This window comes from Larus michahellis, chromosome 22 (assembly GCF_964199755.1).
Source record: "Larus michahellis chromosome 22, bLarMic1.1, whole genome shotgun sequence".
Taxonomy (NCBI): Eukaryota; Metazoa; Chordata; class Aves; order Charadriiformes; family Laridae; genus Larus; species Larus michahellis.
This window is the reverse complement of record NC_133917.1, coordinates 4,730,282-4,755,889: the sequence shown is the minus strand read 5'-3', so window position 1 is coordinate 4,755,889 and position 25,608 is coordinate 4,730,282. Positions and strand designations below refer to the sequence as shown.

Sequence of the window (25,608 nt, the reverse complement as noted above, 5' to 3'; positions counted from 1 at the left end):
GAAAGTGTTTTCCTCCTGTCCCGTGTAAGGAGAGTTCACCTCAAGGGCCAGGTAAGTGCCTGCAACAGCTCCCAGCGTCACTGAGGGTCTCCCTGCCCTCGCAGCCGCCCCCAGCGCGACCCCACTCCATGCATTACCAGGGCAAAACCAGGGCAAAAGCCCAAAGATCAGGGTCACTGCAGTAAATGAATACGCACTAAAGTGTCCCTGGACAAGGACAATGCGAGGTATCTAAAGGAAAAGAAGAGAGCCAGTTCAACAGCACAACAGCAACACATGCAATTAAGAGCTTGGGGTTTTTTTTGTGTTTTTTTTTTCTTTTTTTTTTTTTTCTTTTAAATCAGCTTTATTTTTCTAACTGTTATTTCAATTTCCCATAGCACCTTGGCAATGTCAAAAACAAATACAAATACATGTATTATCATTTTAACATTTAAAGCATGAACCTACTTTACACAAATTTTGTTTTGGACAGTTTTGACAACAGGAATATACCAGAACAGACAGAGTATAGAAGCCAGATAGGTTGCTTTTTTCTCCTTTCACTGAAGCCCTACCACTTTGAAGAGAGATCATAAATGCCAAGGGGAAGCTGGATTCATCCGGGAGGAACAAGATGTCTGTAGTAACTTGAGCTCAATATATTATCTGAATATTTTGTATTCTATAAAAATTAGAACAAAACCCATTTATGCACAGTCTGTTTACATTTGAAGTTGCATTTTTGGAAACTGTATCCATAACTGAAGCTCCACAAAAATAAACCTCTGGTTCTTAAATATAAAATTTTAAAGTTGTTACAGGTTAGTTTGCAGATGGATTTTTTCAGAAATAAGTTGCTTTAACTCCATTTCAAGTCCTCCCAACTGTACATTAAAAACAGACTCAATTAACCTCTTGAAGTGCCTACGCTAAAGGCACTTAAGAGAAGAGCCAACTAAAATACTACAACAAACCAAAATTATGTACCATCCTAAAGGAAGCTCAGACTATATGTAATATATACACACAAAGAAGAGCATGATAAATCATTCAGATTAATGGCAACAATCTTATGTTTCAGAAGGAAATATCAAAATTAGAAACAAAAATTCTATTGCATATCTGTAGTAATCAAGGATTTACAAAAAAACTTATCAGAAGCAATTTCCCCCCGAAGTGCATTTCTGTTGCATCGTCTGTAATACAATGGCGCATTTTACAAATTTAAAATATCATCTGTACATACCAGATATTTTACCCCAGGTGAACATTCACTTGGGTAACAGTAAAAATAGCGGACATTTCAAGACAATTAAGCTGATATTGACAAAGTAGTAAGGCCATAGCTATTTAACTACAGTAAAGCATCGATTAAGTCACTTATTTGCTACTGATCTGCCACAGTATCATCTTTCTCTTCTGGTTAATACAGTGGGTTACTTTTTTTTTTTTTTTAAAACTTTTTTTTTTTTAAACCTACTGCTAAAACTGCACCATCATACTGTGCCAGGCTAACTTCTTTTAAAAAAAAAACAAAGGTAGCAGGAATGTAAGATTCTATAAAACTAACTTAATTTTACAAAGCAAAAGAAAAAAACTTTTTGCACTTTTAATTTTACTATCACATGCAAAGAATTACTTCTCTTTTCACTCCCCAGCAGAAGTACAAGAGAGTGGCCCAATCTTTTCCATGCACAATAATTTGGAAAAGAACTTAACTGGGGAAGTATACTTCTGTAGCTAACAAAACTGAACAATTCTGAAAACAAGTCACAGTTCATAAAACTGAAAGTTACATGGGATTTGCACCGTCTGGTATTTAATATCAGCAGAGCAGGGAAATTCGTGTGTACACCACACGATAAGCTACCAAGAAGGAACCACAGAGAACTGTTGTTTGTCACTTCTAGTGCACACTGACCATTGCTGTAGAACAGGGGACAGTTTCACCTCTGCTGATAAAACGGCAGAGCTCAAACAGAATCAATGAGCTGTACCAGCATCAGTCTGGCTCCCAAACGATCGCTGCGTCCCCGATTGCCCCGCTCTGCCCCAGCAGGCAAACTTGGCGGGCAGAGACACGATGCTCACCCGAGTCCATTACGGGGATGAGAATGTAGCAGCTAGCCCGTCGAAGTTATACGTTTGCCATGCAATACAAGTGCTGCAGGAGAACTTGCACACAAAACTATGGTTTTCACAGCCTTTATATTTACTTGGTTATTTCCCCCCCCCAAAAAGATTAGAAAGGAAAAAAAGAAAAACAACCAAAGCCCACAGTTATAAATGGCAGTTGGGGAGGGGGTAGAAGGGAAATGCTAATGTTAAATCCTTGCACACAGGTATTAAATAAATAATTATGAGCGCCCTAATCTGGTAAAAGTTTGAATATGCTGGAAAAAGCCAACAGGTTTACAGACTTATTTGCATACACTGTACAAGAGCCATAATCTGCTGCTGGAAAACGCACACCCAGGACATACAAAGCATCCTTTCCACGGTCAAGTTTTTCCAATCACCTTACACGGAAGATTGAACTGCAGTTATTTTTCTTTCCACATCTAATAAATGAAGAAGTTACATTTCACAACTGTTAAAGATTCAGGTACTTTCATCACTACACGGTTATTCTACGCACTGCACTGAAAGCAGATGCCTGCATGGATCAGAATTCGCGCACCGCATTCACCACGGAGGCCAGAGACCAACATCCTCACGAGCCTCTCCCCAAATCACTCTTCCTCCGAGCAGCAGACGCCTGACGGCAGCTACTGTCACCCCAACACTTACTCCATTCGCAATGACAGCGCACATCTATCCTAAATATCTGCGACTATCATACAGGTTTGTTTTTTTCCAGTTTGACTGCAGTAATTGTTTATAGCTTTTAAAATGATTAAAAATTAACTTTGAATTCATTGCATTTCAGAACTTTAACACTTTTAAACACTTCTCTATCATTCCAACAAACGTAGCATTATCGAAATAAATGGGTAAGGGTTCTGTAAGCATCCCTAAACTGTAGACATGATCAACGATTTTTTTTACTAAATTAAAAAAAACCTCCCAAACCCAGTACAGGTAGTTTAAAAGTGAATAATGATTTTGGTTTTTTTTTTTTTTTAGAGATATATATATATATGTATATATATAACATGCGTAGAAATGAACAGTTAACTGCATAAATACATTATATTGTGTTATGAATCAAATCAAAGCAATTGCCAAGCTGAATAATAAGTTAGAGAAATGACAACTCTGGCTTTATATATATATTTATAAAAATAGATATGAGTGTTCTCAGAGCAGTTGATAGAGAATGCCTACCGAGTAAGAAGTCGCCAAGGGTTATCTGGCTAAGAAATCAGAAGATGAAAGTTTTCACAGTTATTTTAACTGCCACTTACATTCATTCTAATGGCAACACTAGCATATATTACTAAGATGTTTACGGTATATATCACAATTGAGTTTTCCAGTGTTCACAACTTACGACTTTAAATTTGTACACTTGCTATTCACTAAAAAAAAAAAATAAACAAAACAAAAAACCAAGGTGTGATTCTTACTGCTGGAAGCTACTTTTCCCTAACACTTTACACAGAACCTTGAACCCTGGCATGCTGATTTTGGCAGATTAATGCACTGAATTTTCCTATTTCATCATTACGGTAATCACCTCTAAACTTAACCACTTACTACACAATAGTGTTGCAAATTTAGTCAGCATACAGCTAGGCAAGATGCTACCTTTCAAGTAGCTTCTCTGAACTTGAGGGGTTTTAACTCTTTACCTTTAGTTCCACTTTAAACAGTTAAAAAAAGTCAGTTGCTACTACATCAGCTGTAAACAGTGAGTTCCCAGTAGATATAAACCCTGATTTCTAATATACAGCATCCAATACCCTACTCCAGAACACAAAAATAGGTCAGTATACAGAAAACCCAGCCACATCCCCAATTTGCTAGCCATTCAGAGAGACATCTGTTGAACCCTGGTGGGGCACGCAGAACTCCGTGCCCAGCGTTCCACCTGCAAGGCAGAATTCCACATCTGCAACTGGAATTCCAGGCTCTTTACTCGTGAAGCTAACATCCCATACTGCGTAGCCATCCATCGATCCTATACTGAGCCTGCCTCAGGAAAACATACCAAGATAAATGCACAAAAGTCTGTAATAAAGAGATTAGAGAAAGTAACAAGCAAGAAAAAAACCAAACCAAACCTAAGAAGTTGCCCTCAAAAGGAGGCGAGGAAAAAGGGCAAATTAGAAATTCTGACGTGCTCCCTTCTGCCTCCTTCCAATTGCATCTAGAAGACAATTTTTGCTGTCCACGTGCTCTGATCTACAAACCAGTATCCTGTAAAAATTCTAGCTTACAAAGCTTGCTGAATGAGTTATTAGTAAGGTCAAGAGACTATACTTCAAGCTGGAAACACAAAGTTTACTACAGTAGTACATTCAGTTTTTCTCATCAGTGACTTAAGTCATGACAACAGTATCTGGCTGCACTCACTCCACTCACGCGCCGACCAAGCACCTCAGCTGCAGACGTGCTCTGCAATGCAAGGCCATCAACGGCAGACACATCATCCGACAAGCCAAATGTTAAATAGGTTAAAAAAAGTTCTAATTTTACAGAAATGCTCATTTTTCAAAAATAATATTCTCTTATCCTTTTCCTCCTACGCTGAGGGACAGGTTAATTTGTCAATTCATATTCTTTCACTTTGTCAAAATGCTAGTTTCACAACCCCAAAACTGATTTCAAGCAGGAAACCCTCTGCAAATTAAAAACAAAAATACAAAAATTATAATCTCTATATTTATATTGATTGGAATCCTCCAGCATTTGTGAAATCACTTTTAGAGATGAATTTTGGGACCCTCCACAACTTCTCCACACAAGCCACGCTCCAGTTCAGTATTCCCCTTCATGAATACTTCTTTCTCAGTCTCCTTTGCTGCTTATTAGTCCACAGCTCAAATTAAATAGAGAATTGGCTGGACAAGCGTTACTTTGGTGACCGGGGTGGCACGTACTGCTCCTTGCCGATACGTCGAGGTGCTCCCTGAGGCGATGATCTGCGTCCAAACTGGCGCCTCTGTTCCCTGATTTTCCCAGCAGCTCCCCTGGGAGGCCCGTTGCCTCGGAACCCAGAATAATCCTTCATTCGACCTTCAACCTTGTCATGAGCCTTCTCCGGAGCCTTCTCAGGTGTGCCGTTTTCTTCATTTTTGGCAGGGGGAACATTGGCGCGATGTTCCCTAAGAGGCTGAACAGGAACTGGAGGAGGCTCCTTTGGGGGCTTCTGGCAAACTTCAGCGTAACTTAGCTTGCGTGGCTCCTTGGGGACCAAGGGAGAAGAGCAAGGTTTACGTACCAGAACAACCACGCTGTGCTCTTCCAGACTATCCCCGGCACAACAGCGAGAACACGCGCAGTGAGCGATGACACCACTGCTGTGGCAAACTGCACAAGAGAAGGTGCCGGTGCTACAGCAGCACGTCCGAGAGAAAGCCCCCCGTGCTCCCCACCTGCTCCCCCCGGGGCCTTACCTGCAGCGCCGAAGCAGGAGCCGCGCTCGCACTAGTGGAAGGGGAAGTGGTATTTGTCCTTGGTGGCTTTGCAGCACTGACAGGAGAGACGGACACCGGTGGGGAAACGTGGCTTGTAACGTCTTTCTGAGCAGACACTTCTTCTGGTTTGCTGTCGGGCTGAACTGTGCTGTTAAATCAACAACTTAACGTTAAAACCTACTCACACAGAAATTAATGTCTGAGAAAGTGTTTTCTTTATTTGAAGTCACGACTGCGTTTTTTGCAGAACAGGACGCTACAGCCATTACCACCGCGATTTGTAATTTCCATCTAGTGGCCTCAAGAGATGCTGCCCACCACGGAGAAGAAACACTATTATTGCCACCTTGCCGGCCACCTTGCCAGCTCAAGTCTTTGCTAGAACATGCAAATTTTAGTATTCTTGATTCAAGTAATGTGCATACCTTAACACCACAGCTTCAGTCTGACTTGGTGAACTCACGCTCGTCACAGGCTGTTGGACAGTGCTGTGCGTCTGTTCTTCCTGAGCAGGAGCCGGAGAGCTGGGCAGCAAATCTTTGCTCTCCTGTACAGAAAGCATTAATTGCAAAATATGGAAGGGTCGCAGATGTGCTTAAATTACTCCTCAATATGCCAGTTCCAGACAACTGAAAAGTGGGATATTTCCAAAGGCTGCTCAAGTCCTGATTATAGGAATTCTACTTCTTTTGGAGCAATATCTCTAAAGCAATCGCTGTTTATATGGGCAAAACAAATAGTAGATAAAACGAGAAGTACAGCTCTATCACGCAGATTATCTATGCGTAGTCTCATCAGCTCAATTAACAGACTCATCCGGAACCAGCCCTTGCCTACACTACACACAAACTACTTCAACAGCCAACACTCCTCATTTGCCTGCTTTATTCCAAAGCAGTACTGAGCTTACAATAGTGTAATTACAGCAACGTCAGCTAAATACCTGCAAAAAGCCAAGGAAATCCAAGAATAGACAGAAAATACACTATTGTATTCACAGAGTACGATGTTTGGGCTTAAAGCATTCTCATGTGCAGCTCCAACAGAAACTGGTTCTTTGGGCAGGGCTGAAGGGAGACACAGCACGTGCGTGCTGCTGTAGGCGTGCCAGAGACGAGAGCGGGTACCTTTTCTTTGCAGACTCCTTTAACGATATCGGCCATCCTGCTCTCCAGCACAGGCTCTCCCGGTATTTTTGCTGTGCTGCCAGGCAAAGGTGGGAAATTTGATGCTAGCAAGTCAAACTTTGGTGTCTGAGTCTTTGTTTCTGCTGAAGGCTGAGGTCTCTAGAGAAGGAAAATGCCCGTTAATGGAGCCGTAACACCTAGCATTAAAAGCACTGAGCAAGTGTCAGGGCATTTCCTAGAAACACTGAATCCCCACACTGTAATCTAAGAATTTAAGGACATTATTGCTGTTCCTTCAATAAACGCAAAGCCAACCCATTGCACTTTGTGCAACTCCCTGCAATAAGGGAAGTGGAACTTACTGAAACCCGGTCATCTTCTCGTCTCCTCCGACCTCTAAAAACGTTCCTCCTTTAAAGGTAAAAAAAAAAGTCAGTCAGTGCATTCATGTAGCTGAAGTGCGCACTCATCTGCACAAAGGGGAGCCTGTGGCAGGCGATTTACAGCAGCCCACTGATGTTTCTCGAGATACGGTTCTGGGATGTTCTCCATCTTCAGGAGGGGTCAAAGCTCTTACACGCTTGGAACATAGCCAATACAGGAAACAAAAATTTCTCTTTTCTCTCCCCATGAAGGAGGTACCTTAGAGCATTGTATCTGAATAAGCACAGTGACAATTAGACTATAATATTCTAGAATAGTATCCTATAATTTTATAGTAATAAACTTATTAATCTGATTTCTCACATATCTGTCTTGGTCACTTATTTTTAAGTGTCTAAATGCTGAATTAACAGACAAAATATAAAAACAGTTGATCTTACAATGTTTAGGAGCATCAAATTCCCCAACCAAGTATTTGCTTATTATTTACAACAATACAAATACTAGCTTTACTTCAGCAACTGATTTAATTCTGTGGACAAATCAGGGCAGTTATTTTGAAATAAAGACACCTCACTGTCTTACTGCAACGTATTTGAGAGAATAACTAACAGCTGTACAGTTGAGCAGGAAGCATTCATGCTCCCAGTTAAGTATTTATCACACCTGGTTTATTTTAATGTCAGTTTTCTCCAGATCAGTCCTTGCAGAAATACGTATTGTGCCAATGGCTGATGATCCTTGGCTCGTGTGAGCCATTTGAGCCACCAACACCACGACCCGACCGCGTTGTTGTTGTGTTATAGCCAAAAGCAGCACACACAGTCCTTTACCTGCCCCTGCCAATGCCATAATCGCCATTCTGCTCCATCTGTGCGGTGGGAGAATCCTTCTGGGAGTAACCTTGCTCTTGGTGCCCAGGTAACGTACTGTTATGTCGCTCCATAACAAAATTCCTTGAGTTGGTTCTGTTCACTGGTGCGTCCCCCATCGGCATGGGACTGACGGCAGCTGGACCCTCCCCAGCGTGTTCCGCGCTGGCAGACGATCGGAAGTGTGGCTTCACGCTGCAGGAGACAGAGCAGCCGCCGTGTAACCAGAGTTTAAAGAACAAGACACAAAACTACCACCAACTACAGTTAGTTTGTAGCTGACAAGAAAGGAGGAGGTCAGTAAGTACTGGAACTCCACCAGAGAAGTTGTTTCCTGCATACACTTGTCAAGAACAAAGAAATTGTTCTTCCTTTTGTTACAGTTTTCTTGCAACTCCTCTCCTTTCCATTTGAAGAAAACATCGAGATCACTGCCCAACAGATACCAAAGGGGAAAAAAACAACAACCCAAACCCCAACCCAACCAACAAAAAACCAAACGAACCCAAACCTAGGGGCAGTAGAAGAGCCAGGAGACCCCAAAGAGGGGTTTCTTCATTCATCTGGGCCTGCGGCACCGGCTCGGGGTACTGGAAAGTGATCAGCAGAACTAAGCTGAGCCTGAGGAACAAACTGATCTGGCCGCAAGCAAAAAAACTGAACTGAAAGAAGAAGCCAGGAGTAAATGGCGACTGAACAGGCTGAAGAGAAAGGGGCAGATGAGGCCAGGGCAGCAGAGAGCCCACCTTCCCTTAGTGGCCTGAAATGCCAGGATCTCCCTCTTCCTGTGTTCAAGCACCCCCAGCACTGACTCCGCAGTTTACAATAACCCAGACAATTCACCCAGTTACTGATTATTCAGCATTAAAGCTGTATTTCCTTTGAACACAGATGCAGCCGTGCACGCTCAGTGTTTCTGCAAGTTAAGGCTCGGGGTCTTAAACGCAGAATTACCCAGAAAAACTCTGACCTACCATAACGTGAAGTTTTCTGGAGCAGCATCCAGGTGCCTTAGACTATTTTTCACTTCTGCACCTCGCTGCCTTTTCCACACAGCACCAACCGGTTTCAGCAAGTGAGACAAGGACTTTAAACTATATCTTTCTCCTCTGGTCAACCCTGCACACCTCTCAATTTAAGGACAGAAGGAGGATTTCGCATGCTTATTGTTTTTAAACAATCTCATGTTAACATTCCACGCAATCAGGAGAAATTCTCCCATTGCCAAAGTATGATTCTTGTCCAGGAGAAGAAGTTAACTTCGACTACACCATCTCTTACAGAATAATCAAGGAGCAGCCTGAAAAAGGGTCCTTTCTTTCAACAGACCATAAATCACACAGCTTTTGGGTTCTCTAAGCTAAACGAATACAGAAAGGCATGCTGTGGATACCACAGACCCTAGACTGCCTAACAGAGATGTAGTTTCCTTCCAGCTTCCCCCAATAAACTTGCTCCCTCACACTCGGCCAGAGAATTTAATTTGGGAGGAGAAGAAAGCAAAATAGGAGAAGTCAATGAATGACAAATTATCATTTGTTAGCACTCAATCAGAGCAGCAGTAAGCGAAGTGGCTGTAGCAGCAGCAAATTCCTCCTCCCTCTGCTCAGCCGTTGTCCTGTGGTATTTTAAAAATCAGCTCCACCGCTACCTGACGGACTTCTCCACAGCCCTGCAGGTAACAGCTGGAAGTTTAGCAGCATTTCACATGCAACCAGAAAGCAGAACAAAAACCAACTTTTAACAGCCCAGTTTTACATGATCAAATTAATCTGCTTTATTGAAGATATTTTAAGTTACCTTTTAGATGGCTGGATAGAAAAATATCCATTTAACCAATATTAGCACTGAGGATTCTCTGTTACAAAGACTCAATCATCCTTTCCCACAGGGATGTTGCAAGAAATCAGGGCAAAATAAATATGACGGCTTAAACAAATGTTTTGCTCCAGAGAAAAATCCAATACTTAACTGTTAACTGCCAGTATGACAAAACAAATCAGGTTTAATCAGCCAGGACAGAAGCCCAAAAGCAGCAGCTGGATGAACCTCTCAGAATGAACTCTTCTGCAGTTCAAGGGAAGATACGCTGAACAAAGATTAATTCATACTTCACAGCTTCACGAAGCATTAAGAACCAGTTTTAAGGACCCGATAAGGTTAAGTTTTCCATCAGCAAAGACCACGGGGAGGAGGAGGTAAGCTAAATAGATTCTTCCATTTTGTTCAATTCGTTCTTAAAATGGAAGATTCTCAAGTCATTATTCAGCCCTCAGATCTCATAATCTTACCCGTCACTGAGAAGGCCACAATCTTGTCTGGGCAGAAGAGCAAAGCAGAACAGACGAGGAAAGATAAGGAAGAAAAAAAAGCAGAGAGAGAAGGAGAGACGATGTGAGAGAGCAGAGAGAAGGAAAAGCATGAAGCGCAGGCTGCCCAGACGACGACTGTTGGACCTGTTCTCTCTTAGCGCGATACTTGATCATCACTGGGCCAAACCTCCGAGGCTGCGCCTCGCTGTTACCTTAGCAGCCTCCTGTTCGCAAAGGAATCCTGCTGAAGCATAACCAATGTCTGTCGCCAGAATATAAAGATTTATTACCGCAAAAGTGGAGCTTTGCACTGGCACAACGCCCGAGCACGATTGGCAGGAAAGATAAGACACCCAAGACAGACCAGCAGAACCTGTGCACGCTTGACCCTAAAGCTGTAACTTCACGACGACTGGAGTTTTACTTCACATAACCAGAACAGTTTTAAAAGCTTCAGGATTACACAGACGTGATCTATGAGGCAGCAGCGAACATGTGGGCATTTCAAGATGTTAATATTTGGGTACATGCAATTCTCTTGTACATATACTTTAGAGTTTTACAGACTTCAGGCCTGGGCACAATTTAAGGAAAAAAACCCCAACCTTTATCAAAAGGTCTTAGCTGGGAGCTGAGCAGCTGTCACTGAGCCAGCTGCGCCGCCTCCTAAGCAGAGTCCTTCTCCCAGCCCCACAGCCTGCCTAAGACTCTGCTGAGTCACCGCAGACCAAATCCTGAAGCTCACCTTCTGCCAACAGCCACAAACCTTAACTGCGTCGCAAAACCACTCCCGGTGCTGGCAGTTGTCAGCCGATTTCTCAAAGAGTATAAAAAGCAATTCCCAGGCTACCAGCCCGCACGCTGAACGCAGTGAAAGAGCTTGCAAGTAAAACAATTTCCACCTCCATAAACAGATTACTACTCCATTGTATTTACAGAGCGCTCTTCCAGCAAACACAAAGCTGTTTCCTCCTCCCCAGTGTTTATAGCTGAGTCCTTACACTTATGAGGAAAGATGGGGATAAAGCAAATAAATTACAGTAACAGACTCGGCATCAAGCAGTTTCAGCATACGGCAGCCAGGGCATGCAACTCTCAGCTGCAGAAACTGAACGGCTCTCTGCAAGACTAATCACGTAACAGGAAAAGCTCACATTTGTGCTGCAGGAGTTTATAATCTGCATATAACAAACATAATTAGAAGTATTACCTTAAGAGGAAGTTATTTATTTGTCTGCAGAAATTCCTCTGAGGCTTTTACAGGAGCTACCTTTACTCCCTCCAGCACATATGTCCATTATTTTAGGATCTTAAACTGCCACCCTGGTTTTCATTTCATTTTATAAATCAAGTTGAAAAACTTCATACATATTTGATATACAAAATAAGTAACCTAGTCCCATGAGAAGGAACCGCATTTTACAAGTGCAAGGAACACGTCAGGATCTCAGGACTGTAAATTCCCAGAGAGCAAACAACTGACAGAGGCACTTACCGGTTTCTATGGAATGGGCGACCTATACTCAAAGAAGCAGCATTTGTTTTATATGATCCTGGTGTATTAAAGCCATTCACAAACCCACCGTTAGGAAAGGGGGCCTGCAACAGACAGAACAGTCTCAATGGCTGAACTACAAAGACAAATGTTTGCAGTTTTATGAAATCAGCTTCGGCAATTATTAATCTCATCTCTTTGTACTTTTACGCTGGGCTACTGGATCTACTGTGTTGTAAACGTACAGTACAGAAACGTACAGAGAAAACCCCAGCAGGTTAATAGTCTGCACATCTGTTCAGCATCAGAGTCCTCCTGGTCCTGCAAGAGCTGCAAAGCTCTCCCAGTAACACTAGCTCCTGGATAATGGCATTTCACACCAAAATTTCTTGAAATAAATGGCAGCCAGTGGCGAGACACCCAGCCTCTCTTGTCTTGCTTTATCAGGTCCACGACATAACATCAAGTATCATCAAACCGAGGGATCTGACTAGAAAAAACTGTGCATTCTGCAGCTGAAAAGCCCACTAACCCTTTGATTTGTTAACCAATCATTATCGGTTAACAGTAATAATTATTACTGATGTTTTGGGCTAACTCCCCTCCCTTTCATCAGCTGTCACTTACCAGCGGTGTTTCAAAGTAAGGTGCAGGATTTGGAGACCACGTCTGAGGCACGATGCTGTAAATAGAGTACTGCTGAGGACTATATACAGGCTGCATAAAGAGTGGTGAGGCAAACTGTGCTTGTGTTTGAACCGGCTGAGTATAGACACTGGAATCCACTACCCGGTAACCATTCTTAGCAAAAAATGTGTTGATGGCTTTTATCCTTGCCTGCAAGATATGAAATCACATCACACGCATTAGTTGGGAGATAAGGAGAAGCAGAACATGAAATCTTTCTTGCCTACTGAAATGATAACAGAAGGGATGCGAAGAGGAAGTAGGTTGATTACTGCTTACAAATAAAAACTCTGATAAAAATCAATACAGATTACATCCTTACAGCACGTTGAAGGGAAGGGGACATGTGCTGCTTCAGGTAGAGAATCTGTCAAGTTGAATCATAGAATCATTTAGGTTGGAAAAGACCCTTGGGATCATCGAGTCCAATCATCATTTCCACTGTACAACGTTCTCCCTTACACCATATCCCTTAACACCACATCTAAACGAGTCTTAAACACATCCGGGGATGGTGACTCCACCACCTCCCTGGGCAGCCTATTCCAGTGTCTGACCACTCTTTCTGGGAAGAATTTTTTCCTAATGTCCAGCCTAAACCTCCCCTGTTGCAGCTTGAAGCCATTCCCTCTTGTTCTCGCTAATGACCTGTGAGAAGAGACCGGCGCCAACCTCTCTACAGTGTCCCTTCAAGTAGTTGTAGAGAGCGATGAGGTCTCCCCTCAGCCTCCTCTTCCTCCAACTCAACAGTCCCAGCTCCTTCAATTGCTCCTCATCAGATTTATTCTCCAGGCCCTTCACCAGCTTTGCTGCCCTCCTCTGCCCTCGCTCCAGCACCTTGAGATCTCTCTCGTATTGAGGTGCCAGAACTGGACACAATACTCCAGGTGTGGCCTCACCAGTGCTGAGTACAGGGGGACAATCACCTCCCTCCTTCTGCTGGTCACACTAGTTCTAATACAAGCCAGGATGCCGTTGGCCCTCTTGGCCACCTGGGCACACTGCTGGCTCGTGTTCAGCCGCTTGTCAATTAGAACCCCCAGGGCCTTTTCTGCCAGCCAGCTCTCCAGCCACACTGCCCCAAGCCTGTAGCGATGCATGGATATCGATGCGATTTTAAGACAAACACTGCTTTCTACAGCAGTAACCGTCCAGACTCCAATTCTGACAGCTCCTCTCACACCACGAACAGCTCGCTTCAGCCTCATCTGCAGAGCAGCTCACCCAAGCTAGAGACTCGTGGTGGCCAGAGCCCCTCTCCTGAGCTCTGCAGACCCAGATTCTGGAGAGAGTCAAGAAGGAAAGACGAAATAGGAATGTATTTCACACCTCCTGGGAAGCAGCGCCGGGAACGACCAGCAGCCACTGAACTGTCATTTTTCAAAGCCACCTCTGACCTCGTTCAAGCGAGCAGCCTCCAGAGCAAGTGTTATGAACCATCCCCCGATAATTCCTTAGTTCCCCCCATAAATGCGTGTTATCATTCAAACACAAACAATATATAATTCAAGCCAAACAGAAGCCTCATATAAAGCAGCCTTACCATTACTGGCTTGCCCTGAAAGGTTTTCACTTCTTCCCTTAAGTATTTAAATGCCTGCAGACACAAAACAGATTAACATTAAAGTATCTTGATAAAATTGTACTTCTCAAAGGATATTACACGATTTAACATGAAGTTGCAGCAATGCACTTCCCTCTTAGCCCAGCTAAATTCATTAACACTTCAAATTCAGGATACGAGATATCAGTCATGGCCAGAGAGTACCGAGGCAAGAGGCAGACAAGGGAATTATAACCCTACAATCTCCCAACTTTTTTCTCTATTAACTAGAATTTGTCAATAACCTCTTAAAATAACAAAGGGGGGATCAGTAAATAAACATTTATTTTAGCTGCAGGAAGCATGCGTGCAATTCTCGTGAGCAGGGGAAGCACTGATAACAAAACCGAGGTGTCACGAACAGTTAGGGCAGCCTTACCTGCTGCGCATCCGTATCCGACTGGAATGTAACGTACCAGTTGTTGTTGTGAGCGAACTCACAGCTTATCACTTTGGGGCAGTTTTCATTTTTAAAGAGGGCCTTAACCTCCTAGGGGAAAGGAGAAGTCAGGCAGTTAAGTGCACCTAGCTCCAAGCGGTAAATTAAACGCTAAACCAACAAAAGTTTACACTCCAGCTCCTCAGCTGCAATCTCCCCTTGATCAGGGATGTTCTTTAATTCCCTTGGCAGCTCTGCCAGACAGAAATCATCCTCTCCCTGGTCTGAGCCCAAGAACACCAGCCCAGCCTCCCGAGCTCCCCAAATACAGGGCTTTAGATCAGACGAGTCATCTAGACAAGAACGACTCCAAGAAATACTTCTAAATCGAGGCAACCTGACAGCTTTGCAATAATCAGATTTTAAAGAGAAGGCAAAGCAGCTGCTCAGCGTTTGCATTACGAGAACTAATTAAAAACGCTAGTAGACAAACAGCCTGTGTTACGACTTTAAAAAACAAAGAACTAAATCATTCTGTTAGCCAAATATCAGTAGGAATTTTATTATCCTCCCTTCTCCGAACATAATGAGCTCAGCTCACGCTGGGTCACAATGAATGAGAAATGTTTAGTAACATTTCTTGCTGCCAAAACAACCGTCTGACTTCAAGTAAAGTTACTGCTGTGACAAAAATTCAGCCTGAATTCTAAGCTATGCCCTGGACTGATTTTATTTTTGGATCTGAAGAGACCAGTTCAAACTTCCTTCCAGAAAAGCCTAGCTAGCTCAACTTCTGCTGGAAAAAATAAGCTTACTTAAAAGCATTTTAACATATTAGTAAATAACGGGAAGGGACACCAACAACAAGTTTTTGCTTTGGCTTTTTTACGACACATAAAAGCAGAAAAAATTACTTAGGTGGTTTACAAGAAAAATACCTGTGTTTAATCAAATTAAATACCAGTTGACCTTTTAAGCAACTCTTCCTGTTGCTGTTTGAATCACTGTTGAAGACACCTTCCAAAAACATCAACAGGCTTTGCTTGCTTGCTTTCTTTTCTATTTATTTACCTCTATAGGTGTGGTTTCAGGGATCTCACGGAGAATGATAATACATCGCTTGTGGTTTGGTCTTACTTTCTCCCCTCTCTCATCCACTTGTACCATAGGAGAAGCTAAAATTTAAATGTAAAAGTTGGCTTAATATCGGACACTGTGCACTGCAGAACACCTCAGCAGTACCCGACTGCAATACCCAACCCGTCCCAAAGAACCGCGATGGACTGCCTAAGAAAGCAGATTTCTGGAAGTGGGGGCGAAGGACTGTTCTATCAGATATTCCGTTAGATCTTCAGCACATTTTAGGCGTTTGTCTGACGTTGCCTCCATCTACAGCTCAGGTATCTAAAACCACTCAGGCCCAAACTCAATTCACCGGCAGCTCAAATCCAAGTATAAAGCATATAAATATAAATATCCAAGCATATCCAAGCATATAAAAACATTCCTAGGCAGAGCTCTAATATGAGAGCTTCAAGTAAGAGTAGGGAAATCTAGTCAGAATAAAGACTTTAAAAGTTCACTTAACAACTGTTTCCACACGAAGCCACGTGCAGAATCAGCACAGGACAGGACGTCGGAAGAATTCTAGCTCACTTTTTCTAATATGCTTTTTCTAGTTTTATCATTTCTAGTAAACTTTTGCACTGAATCAGAAGAGCAGGTTAACTCCCAGAATAAGACTTTCACTGCTAACGGTATCTTAGAGCGGACTCTTACTGGGGCAGACTTAAGGCAGTTTATCATAAAGCGTAACTGGAATTCGGGAGCCTGGAACAGCCACTTACTCAAACATCTCTGGAGAATGACGGTCCTGTCACCATTTACCAGAACAATACGCCATAACCATCTAAGAGACTAATACGTTCCTCTAGAGCAAGAAAGGATTCTTTGTCCTGCTAATACAGACACCCAACGCCCAGACTTACATCTCAAAACTTCAAGGATAAGGTCCATATCAGTCGTCAGCTTCTTAATACCTTCCATGTTGGCAATTGTCCATATTGGAACAAACTGATCACTATCCATTTGAGACATCAAGTAAAGATCCTTCGAAAGATTCTCACTAAAACGACATAAATTCACTATTTTAGAAGAAAATCTTGACCTTTATTTACAGAAGCCCCAAAACAGCAGGATAACTGCAGGCTTAAGTTTTCACCCATCCCATTCACAGCTAACTCCAGCCAAAACGTACTCAGATTTTCTCTCCTGGAAAAACTCCTAGCAGATCAGAACAACGCAGAGTAAGATAATTAAAATAAAAAACTTAATGAAAGTTACAGCGCTCCGCATGTTAGCCTGCAAAAAGGATCTTGCCAAAGATACCTCTTCTGGTAATACACAGCATAATATATGTAATAATTTATATCTCAACAGCTTACAACTGTGAAGCGCGTAAGCGACACTCAGCTCTCCTCAAAGGCCAGGGATGCACAGGCAGGACAAACAGCTGACAGGTACCACAGGGTTTCTACGGCATTTCGGCAAATCTTGTTTCCTATCGCAACCAACTCTCTCACTCCCAGTTAACATTTTTATGGAGATGATAGAACATATCAAGCCAAAAAAGGGAAAAAATTGTCAACAATTTTAATAAAGGGTTTATACAAAGTTGAATGAACTGTACTGTACCGTGAGAAGCAGAATTCAAGTTGTTTTTTCAAACATTCTCTGATGTCTTCTGTGGACACAGTGGAGCCGCCTTCACCTATAAGTTACCACATTCACCATCAGATCTGAGTTTCCCGGTAAGAATACAATGTAAGAAGATGTTTCGTTGTACAATAAGAGAATGAATCCTTCTGGGTAAGACCAAGAGGAAGAGGTTAAGGACGTGCTTCCAGACCACCCTACTACACGTTCTCAAAACGAGATCCCACGGCTTTCACCCACTTAGCCGAGTGCTACGGCTGGCTTGGATCTCCTTCAACACCCATCGAACGGAACATTCCAAAGTTCCTGCTCAGGATTTACAGGTCACACCGTAACTGCAGCAGACTTCAGTGGATTACAGATACCCACAGTGTTATTCTAACTTGGGAATACTCACCAGACACTTCATAGATTTGGTATCCAAGATCTTCAGTCGCGAGGACAATTCCATTTGCAGATGCTTCATCAACTCCTGTGCCATTGCTTGTGGCTTCACAGGACGGGGAATACATCACTTCATACTGCTTGCAGCTCTCCTCTGAAATCTCTAGGTTACCTGGCAGAGGAACACATCATCAACAGAAAATAAGCTTCAGAATATTTCTGTTTCCAAAATTTTGTCTAGCAACACGAAAACAAATACTGAAGAATGCTGTAACTGAAAGAGCCTACGCTTAGTCTACTTTGCATTTGACTGCACCTTCTACCTCTCCAATTTCAAAAAGATCTTAGTTTGCACTAGGGTCCCAGGAATAAGTAAATAATAGGACCGTCACATTTTAAGATCCCCAAAAGCAGCAGAGGATGTAAAAAACAGGCTTTCCACCTTGAAATTTAAAATATTTAAACAAAGTTCCTAAAACCAAAGCACTAAAATAGCTTACATCACTTCTTCAATGCATTATGGGATTCTTATTTATATAAGTGACTCAGGAGCATCTAGTGATTGTTACAAAACACAGCGGAATGACACTGAAATTGGCCAATCTCGTTCAGCCAGGGACACCTGCCCCCAGCCTTCACCAGCTGCTTCAGACAGACACAAGCGCAATTTCAGTTTAATCCGAGAGTCAGGCAAAGGAGATTGTTCCAAAAAAACTCAAATGCTCCGCTACATCTTTTTCACACTAATGACGAATCCACTAAAAAACATACTTTGAGAAAAGATACTCTTCAGCTACTTACATTAGAAATTGCTTAAAAGCAAGAACAACGCATATGGAAAAATTGCCTTTAATTTTCCAGCAGCGCTAACGCTGCCATGATTGCTTCATGTCGTAATGAAGAGACAAACGAGTTTCTCTCAGCCAATGCACAAACTCAGTACTGTCTCTCCACTTCTGCTGACTTACCAGAAACTTTTCACAGGACCTCAAACCAGGGCACAGGGCCGCACAAACTGAATCCTCCTGTCTTTCTCCCTGAACTTTTTTCCAGGGATTCTCCTGCTTCCTGCTTAAGAGGCCTCTGCCGTATTTTGAGTAACCTCAGCCATACAATTGGCTTCCTATCAACTTTGAAGCCAAATCAGAAGAGTTAAACTCTTTGAATATTTAGTTCTAGACAACAGGACTGACCATGCGGGAAGGATGGAAAACAGAGACCGAAAGGGAACACAGACTAAGCTGAAAGGAGGTAACCACAGGTGCTCTGCAGTTTCTAGTCCAGTACAAACGCAACTGTCTAACAGTTCTCAGCAGTGTCTCAGCGATAGACCAGGATTGTAGGTGGCCCTCAGATCTTATCTTCCTGTTCACAGGGTCAAGTGTATGCTAAAGTGCAGCAACAGTGAACAAGACGAGTCATGAACCCATTTCTACACATTTAGCATCTTGTTTCCCTCTTAGCGCGTTACAGTCATCACCGGGCCCCTTGGATCCTGTCACCTGCTGAAGCATTCTGTCCTAGTGCGGAATCCCCAGACCAAAGCTCGGACCTGTCGTCTCTGTAAACTCTACTGCTTTCTCACAGTCATTCCACACTTGTTGCGACATCGGCACTAACAACCTCAAGGACAAGAGCAAGAGGTTTCTCCTCAACTGCTGAGCTCTGTTCCAGAGAACCCTCAGTGCTACCCAGCCAGGGATGCACCCCGGCTAGCGTTTAAACACCCCGGCTAGCGTTTAAACACCCCGGCTAGCGTTTAAACACGGGCCTGCGACATCTCACCCTCCGTGTGAGTCCCTTGTGCAGCCGCCGTTTCTTGCCATGAGTGCTCTGCGCCATTTGTTGGCGGCACAGCCTCACCACTCCCCTGGGGTACTTCTTGCCACACTTTTGCATTAGGGTTCAAGCCAGCACCTTTCGATGTTACCTGCTGAAGAGACCAGAACATTTACGTTAGGAAAAATAATCCAAAGATGCTTTAGAAGTCAAGCCAGATAATACAGGTGAATTTAGTGATTTTTCTCTAGAGTTCCACATCGCAAGTGTCTAACCAGCTATTAAGCACCTATGTGATTTTTCATTAATCAAAATAGGAAAATCCTTGGTATTTTCCAAGTATTTCATTTCTACCTCCATGAGAAGTGTTGCCTTCAACCTCTCTTTATTGACATCCGACAACATCAGCAGAGGAAGCGGCTAGCCGTCAAGGACTCTGGTAACTCATAAGCTTTTAAAGACTCGACTGTCATAATGCTCCAGTCCCCTTTCATCAGAAAGGGAAATTTTCCCTCCTCCAGACCCCTTCCTAGAAAGGAAGGTAAAAAAAACAGATTTTAAGGAGAAGAAACTAATGATTTACTGAATTAGTGACATCTATGCTAACCAAGCATCACCTATGGTATGCCAGGATTCCTCAAGAACTTACCTGAGTACTACCCCACTTCCCCGCGTGTTTACCTACATCTTATACACATCAATGTACGCTACCGATTTCCTTAAACCTGTAACCAAGGAGATTAAATGTTTTGAAGTGCTGAGATAAACACACGCACACCATCACAGCCTGCTGGAAGGGGAGAACTGGATCATCTCCCTCTGAGACTGGACAACAAGGACCGTAATTAGGGTAAGAGGGTAAATAATGAGACAGACAAGAGAAACTGCTGGATTCCCGACAGAGATAAAACACTTTTTCCTACGGCAAGAGGTGGTGCCCTCCGGGGTCCCTTTCCGAGAGCTGCTCAGAAGCTCAAAGGCATTTGGGAAAGGCGTCCAATAACCCGGCAGCAGCACAGCGGATAAGCATCGTAATGGTTTTTGCTCTACCAGGATAAAACCAACTCCTTCCACATAGACGAGAAAACTACGCTTTTGCAAAAATTCTCTTCCCAAGAACTCCTGACACCCTACAAGCAACTAACTCAGATTCCTCCAAACAGATTCCCTCAGACGCTGAACGACAGCCCACCTCATCCACGCCATTTGCTTGAATTTAAAAGGCAAAAGCCGTTAATCCTAGCTCACATCTCGCAAATAAGGAAGTTTGATATTTCAGAGGCCAGTCCACTGGATTCTGAAATCAAGGAGTGGCTTACTACCAGGCCTCAAACATAAAGCAAAAGGATAAGGAAGCAGTTGCAATAGCTTTAGAGATAATTCCTCTGCCAAGGTCACACCTAGTTCCAAAGCTATTTGCTGCAAGGACAAGCCCAAATTCAGTAACAAAAAGGCTCCAAACACCGTGGAGGTTCAAGACAATCATGAGAAAAGGCAAAACAAAGATCACAATTTTTGCAAGGCGCTCTTTGGGATTCAAAATCCCCCCCGCGCAACTGATTTAATCCACACAGCAGTGGATTTTTCCCCCTTTCGTTAACCTTAGCAGAAGAATACCGCTGGAAACAGAAAGAAGAACTAGAAATAGTTCAGTGTGAAAGGACACATGTACGTTTCCCTTCTCAGTTTTCAGAGCAGTTGTTCAACAAAACAACCTTAGAAGAAAAACCTGGTGACCTGTGGCACCCACATACTCTCACTGTCGATGCGGTTCAGCAAGTTCAAAACTCAACTCTGCCCAGCTGCTGGTCACTCCTGCGACGCGGCGTCCAACACGGCGTTACCTGCCCGCGCGGGCGCCTGCTCAAGAGCTCAACACCAGCTGATCCCATTTCCTGGAATTTACTTTTCATCAAAGCAAAAAAGACAAGACGCGTCCAGGAGATGATTCATTATTTCATAAAAATAAACACTGCCTCACTACCTCACGTCTTTGAGGTCAGCATTCAGCTCAAGCTGAAAGTAATCTGAAGGAGTTAAGTATGATAAAGTGAAACTGGAACACTTTAGGGAGGTTACTGCACTTCTGGAGACGATCAGAAGCAAAAAGCAACTCTGAGAAAGACAGATGATGTTACCCATTTTAGCAAATACCCAAAGACACACGTGGTGACGTGGAAGTTCAGAAATCACAAGCCCCAGTGAAAAGTGCTAAGAAACTAAACAGATTCAGGCTGATGAAGTATGAACAGACCTATTAATGCATGGGCTGAAATACACACCTGAAACCGAGCGTGGGCCGCTTCCCCTTTGTTCTAAAAACACTTAATGCCGTGTAATGCAATTCTGCGAGACCCAGCCCCGATGTCACTCACGCATCTTAACAGCAAGACACCATGGACTCGAGAGGAGAAAAAGTCCCTAATTTACATAAGGTTTTAGAACATACAGTCTGCCGAGCTCCAGGAGCTGTGCCACTCCGTTCTGGCGAGCGGCTCTTCTGAAGAGAAAGCCAAAATATCAATTCTTGCTTATTTAACTGAGGCTAACAAATAGCGAGCCCATTTGATTGGCTGCAGGACAACCCTCCCAGCTGCTATCGGGAACTTTCATGACGAGGTTAAAGCTTTACAGAGTTACAAAGGTTAGGAACACTCGCTGGTATCCACGCGCTGACAAAGCTGTCCTCCTCGGCACAGCTTCCCTCCAGTTTACGTTGCTTTCGGTGAATGCGGATCAAAGATTCTCCTCAAGCAATTCCTCAGAACTGACTACTGAAGCATCTGTCTCATTTTAAAAGGATAGCAAAGAATATTCTCCTCATTGTAAACATCTAGAATTCATTTAACAGATTCAATTAAGCCAACAAAAATTAAAGTACTCGGAGAGTTTTTTTTAAGCATTCTATTTTAATATTAATTCAAATTACCCTGCAACTAAAATCTTAACACTGAGCTTGTGACAGATTTCCCAGAGCAGACTGCCTGAAAGGGAAGCTAAGTGAAAAATCTAGAAGGGAATTTAATGAAACTTGTGAGGCGAGAATCTAAAACCTTTTCCAGAAGTGGAAATGTAAGCAGAGGGGAAAAACCCGAAGGTCAGCAAACCTACGGGAGGTCGGCAGAGAGAAGCCTTGTGCTGGCTGGGGACGTGACAGGCAGGGAAACGCGCAGCTGGGTGGACTCGGGCACGTGCCACTGTAGTTACCTGTCACCTTCTCAAAGCTCATCCAGGCTGGGAAGCAAACCGAAAAGAGAGAGAAAGCCGGTGTCAAACCAAAAGCAAGATGCAGAACTCCTCTGGAAGGGACTGCAGGATATCACGTAACAACAGTTCAGAGCTCTCAACGTCCCAGGTAATTCTCACAACACACATTAACTTTAATGGTCACAAGAGAGTCACTTCCACTGAATGCAGCATGTTTTTTTCATCAGCCAGCACGAGCACCCCAGAACCCGGGCTGCCTCCTGTCTCCCTCGGTGAAGCAAACGCACAGTCCTGCGTATGAAGGTGGTACCACCCGCCTCCCCGCGTCAACGGTGTCCATCGTTCCTGTGTGAACAGGGACAATCGGGGGCTTTGCCACCTAGAGGGAAGCAGGAAGCCTCACCTGCTAGAAAAGAGAGCCAGCAACACTCACTGCTTCACACAGTCCTGGTTTTCGAGCTAGGAACATCGTTGGCATCAATTAGGGCAGGGTTTCACCCACCTGAAATGCACAGATCTCGATTTTCCCAATAATTTTCTAATATATCAAATTAGGAACAGCTACTCGACCGACCAAAACCGGCACAGCAAGCCGTCACCAATTACATTTTTCACAATCCATTTAATAATATTCCCGATGCACCTTAATTATCAATTGTTAACAACATGCTGCTCCTGGCTGCAAGTGACAGACGAGAGCTACACCAAACATTAATGCATGAAAAATAGCATGAGCCTCACACTGCTCCCTCACTGCAGCAAGATTTTTGAGCTAAAAGATATTAAAGGCAAACAGAATTCCGCCATGCACACTGTGAAGGAATCAATTCAGAATCACCACGTGCACGCTTCAGTTGAGTCTAAAATGTAATGCTGCCAGCTAAAGGAAATCCTCCCGAAAGCTTCAGGGCTTCTAACAATCCAGCTCTGCGCCTTGTTTTTCAGGAAACCCCAAAGATGTGAGATAAAGCTGCTGTCTGCTTTCAAGCATCCAGCCACAGCGTTTCAGAACGCCTGGTCAAGAGCCCAAGTTCTCTGTCCTGCCACTGAAAAGGCACCTTCAGAAAATCCGGATTGTCCTCAGGAGCTCAAAATTAAACATTATTGAGGCTTCCTGAATGAAGATCACAGAAACTAACTTGCAACGCTATCAGCGGAAGAGAAAGGAAGAGATCAAACAAAGCTACCAAAGTCAGTCAGGTCTGTGCTCTGAGAGGATTCACCGAACGCCCAGCCGCTGCCGCCCGGCCCCGCAGGCTCCCAGCGCGCTCCAGCTCCCGCGGAACAGCCCCAGCCCCATCCCCATCCACAACCTCCGCTCTGGGCCACGGCTGTGATTCCAGAACCTGCCTCGCACCCTGCTCTGGGAGCCACTCCGCCTGCCAGGCTCAGCTCCTCTCTGCCACTCGCTGGGGTGAGGGTGGCTGCTCGCAGCTCCCATTAGCTCAGACAGTTCCTCTGCAGGCTAAATACTGTAAAATCGAGTTCTTAAGACCTGACGTTCTGTGTTCACGACATGGTTTTTCTCCTCCCCGTGCAAGCCAAGTAACATTCAGTTAAGATCTAAGGCAATTAGCCTAAGAAAGCAAAAGCGTTTCCCAAAGCTTTTTCTTAGAGGTTCTTAACTGCACAATATATATAGGTGTTCACCTGTAAGAAACCCACCCCCCCGGATTCCCCACCGGCTGCGGGGACTGGCTGCCCTCTCTTATTTCTTAATTAACGCAGCAGCTCTTGGCTTTATACACTCTCTGGACAAAACTTACTCTCCTGCCGGCAGAGGCTCCGGCCGGGAGGGACTCACCGGCCCGCCCGCCCCCCCCCCGCGCCCTCCCCGGTGACCTCCACGCCGGGGACGGGCCGGGCCGGGCCGTCCGCGCTCCCCGCCGGGCTCCTCGCCCCCACCGCCCCGGCCCCAGCCCGCCGCGCTCCGGAACAGCAGAGTCGCCCCGCCGGCCGAGCTCCCCCCCGACCCCAATCAACCCGAGTGTTTAATTAACGTGCTTAACGATAACGCCGCGCCGGGCCCAGCCGAAAGCGCCGGCGGACAGCCCCGCAGTTACAGGCGGCCGCTCCGCGGGGCTCCGAGCCAGGCCCGCCGCCACCGGCCCCGCTGGGCTCGCCGCCCGCCCGGGCCGCCGCAGGCCCCGCGGGTCCCGCCCGCCGCTGAGCGGGGCTGGCGCGGCGGCCCGGGCCGCCCGTCACCTTCAGGGCAGGCCGCGGCGCCGCGGCTCCCCCGGAAGGTCACCGCGGGGCCTCCCCCCGCCCCACGCCGCGGCCCCGGCACCAGCGGAACCTTCCAGAGCGCCGAGCCCCCCCCCCCCGCCCGGCGGGCCCGGATTTGCTGTGTCAGCCCCCTCCCCTCCCCCCGGCGCGGAGCGGCGTGCGCGGCCTCCCGCCACATGGCCCGGCCCCGCGCCGCCGCGCCGCCCCTCACCTCCACGAACAGCAGCATCCTGCCGCCCGCGCCCAGGCCGGCGGGCCCGCGATCCGCCCCGCGCTCCCCGCTGCCCGGCGGCGGCCGCGCCAGCGCCAGCGGTCAGGACACCCCGGCTCCGCCTCCGGCTGCCGCCGCCAGCGCCCGGCCCCCTCCCTCCGCCGCCCGCAGCCTCTTCCGGGGCACCCCGAGCGCTTCCGGGGCACGGGCGGCGCCGGGACGGCCCATTCCCTTCGCGGGGCGGGGGGGGGGTGGGGCCCGGCGGCGGGGAGCGGGCGCCCCCTGGCGGCGAGAGAGGGCTGCCCCGCACGGCCGGAACGCGGGGGGGATATAAATTTCTACGGGTTTGGGTTCATTTTGCTTTTTTTAAAATGAAAGAACCCGAAATGCTTTTTTCTCCCACCAGCAAGCCCAGGCCCCGCTGGTGTTTCCACATTTTTCCGTCGGGTTTTTCCCGATTTTCCCTCTTTTGGGCGCTGCCCCGGCCCGCCCGCAGGGGGCACTGCCGGCCCGCCCGGAGCTCCGCGACAGCGGCCACGGCCGGGGTCGGGGCTTCCTGAGGAGCCGTAAAAAACGTGGAAAAACATGAAAAGCGTCGCGGGGCGCAGGATTTCCGCCAGACAGCGCCGGGAGAGAGGGGGCAGCCACCCGGCGCAGGGGCTC

General features: G+C 45.4%; 1 protein-coding gene across 2 annotated transcripts; it reads right to left on the bottom strand.

Moving 5' to 3' along the window:
• Positions 1–282: 282 nt before the first annotated feature.
• On the bottom strand, positions 283–25,104 carry LARP4 (La ribonucleoprotein 4). 2 transcript variants are annotated; one of them, XM_074565173.1, is made up of 16 exons: positions 24,946–25,104; positions 19,308–19,455; positions 17,536–17,694; positions 17,118–17,193; positions 16,412–16,548; positions 15,495–15,598; positions 14,424–14,534; positions 13,985–14,038; positions 12,382–12,591; positions 11,755–11,858; positions 7,909–8,142; positions 7,054–7,102; positions 6,692–6,850; positions 5,990–6,111; positions 5,544–5,712; positions 283–5,332 (listed from the first exon to the last, which is right to left on the bottom strand). In XM_074565173.1, exons 1-16 carry the CDS (start codon positions 24,961–24,963, stop codon positions 5,000–5,002), a joined length of 2,187 nt encoding a protein of 728 aa, XP_074421274.1. In that variant the 5' UTR covers positions 24,964–25,104; the 3' UTR covers positions 283–4,999. The 2 variants fall into 2 exon arrangements, with proteins under 2 accessions (XP_074421274.1, XP_074421273.1); XM_074565172.1 differs by lacking the exon at positions 24,946–25,104 and adding an exon at positions 19,656–24,235.
• Between the last annotated feature and the right edge of the window lie 504 nt (positions 25,105–25,608).

Coding starts and splice junctions, on each gene's coding strand:
- LARP4 (XM_074565172.1), bottom strand. CDS start 19,706: ATGTTGTCGGATGTCAATAAAGAGAGGTTGAAGGCAACACTTCTCATG. Junction 5,713..5,989: donor ACTGAAGCTGTGGTGTTAAG/GTATGCACATTA, acceptor TTGATTTAACAG/CACAGTTCAGCCCGACAGCA. Junction 5,333..5,543: donor CTCCTGCTTCGGCGCTGCAG/GTAAGGCCCCGG, acceptor TTGGTCCCCAAG/GAGCCACGCAAGCTAAGTTA.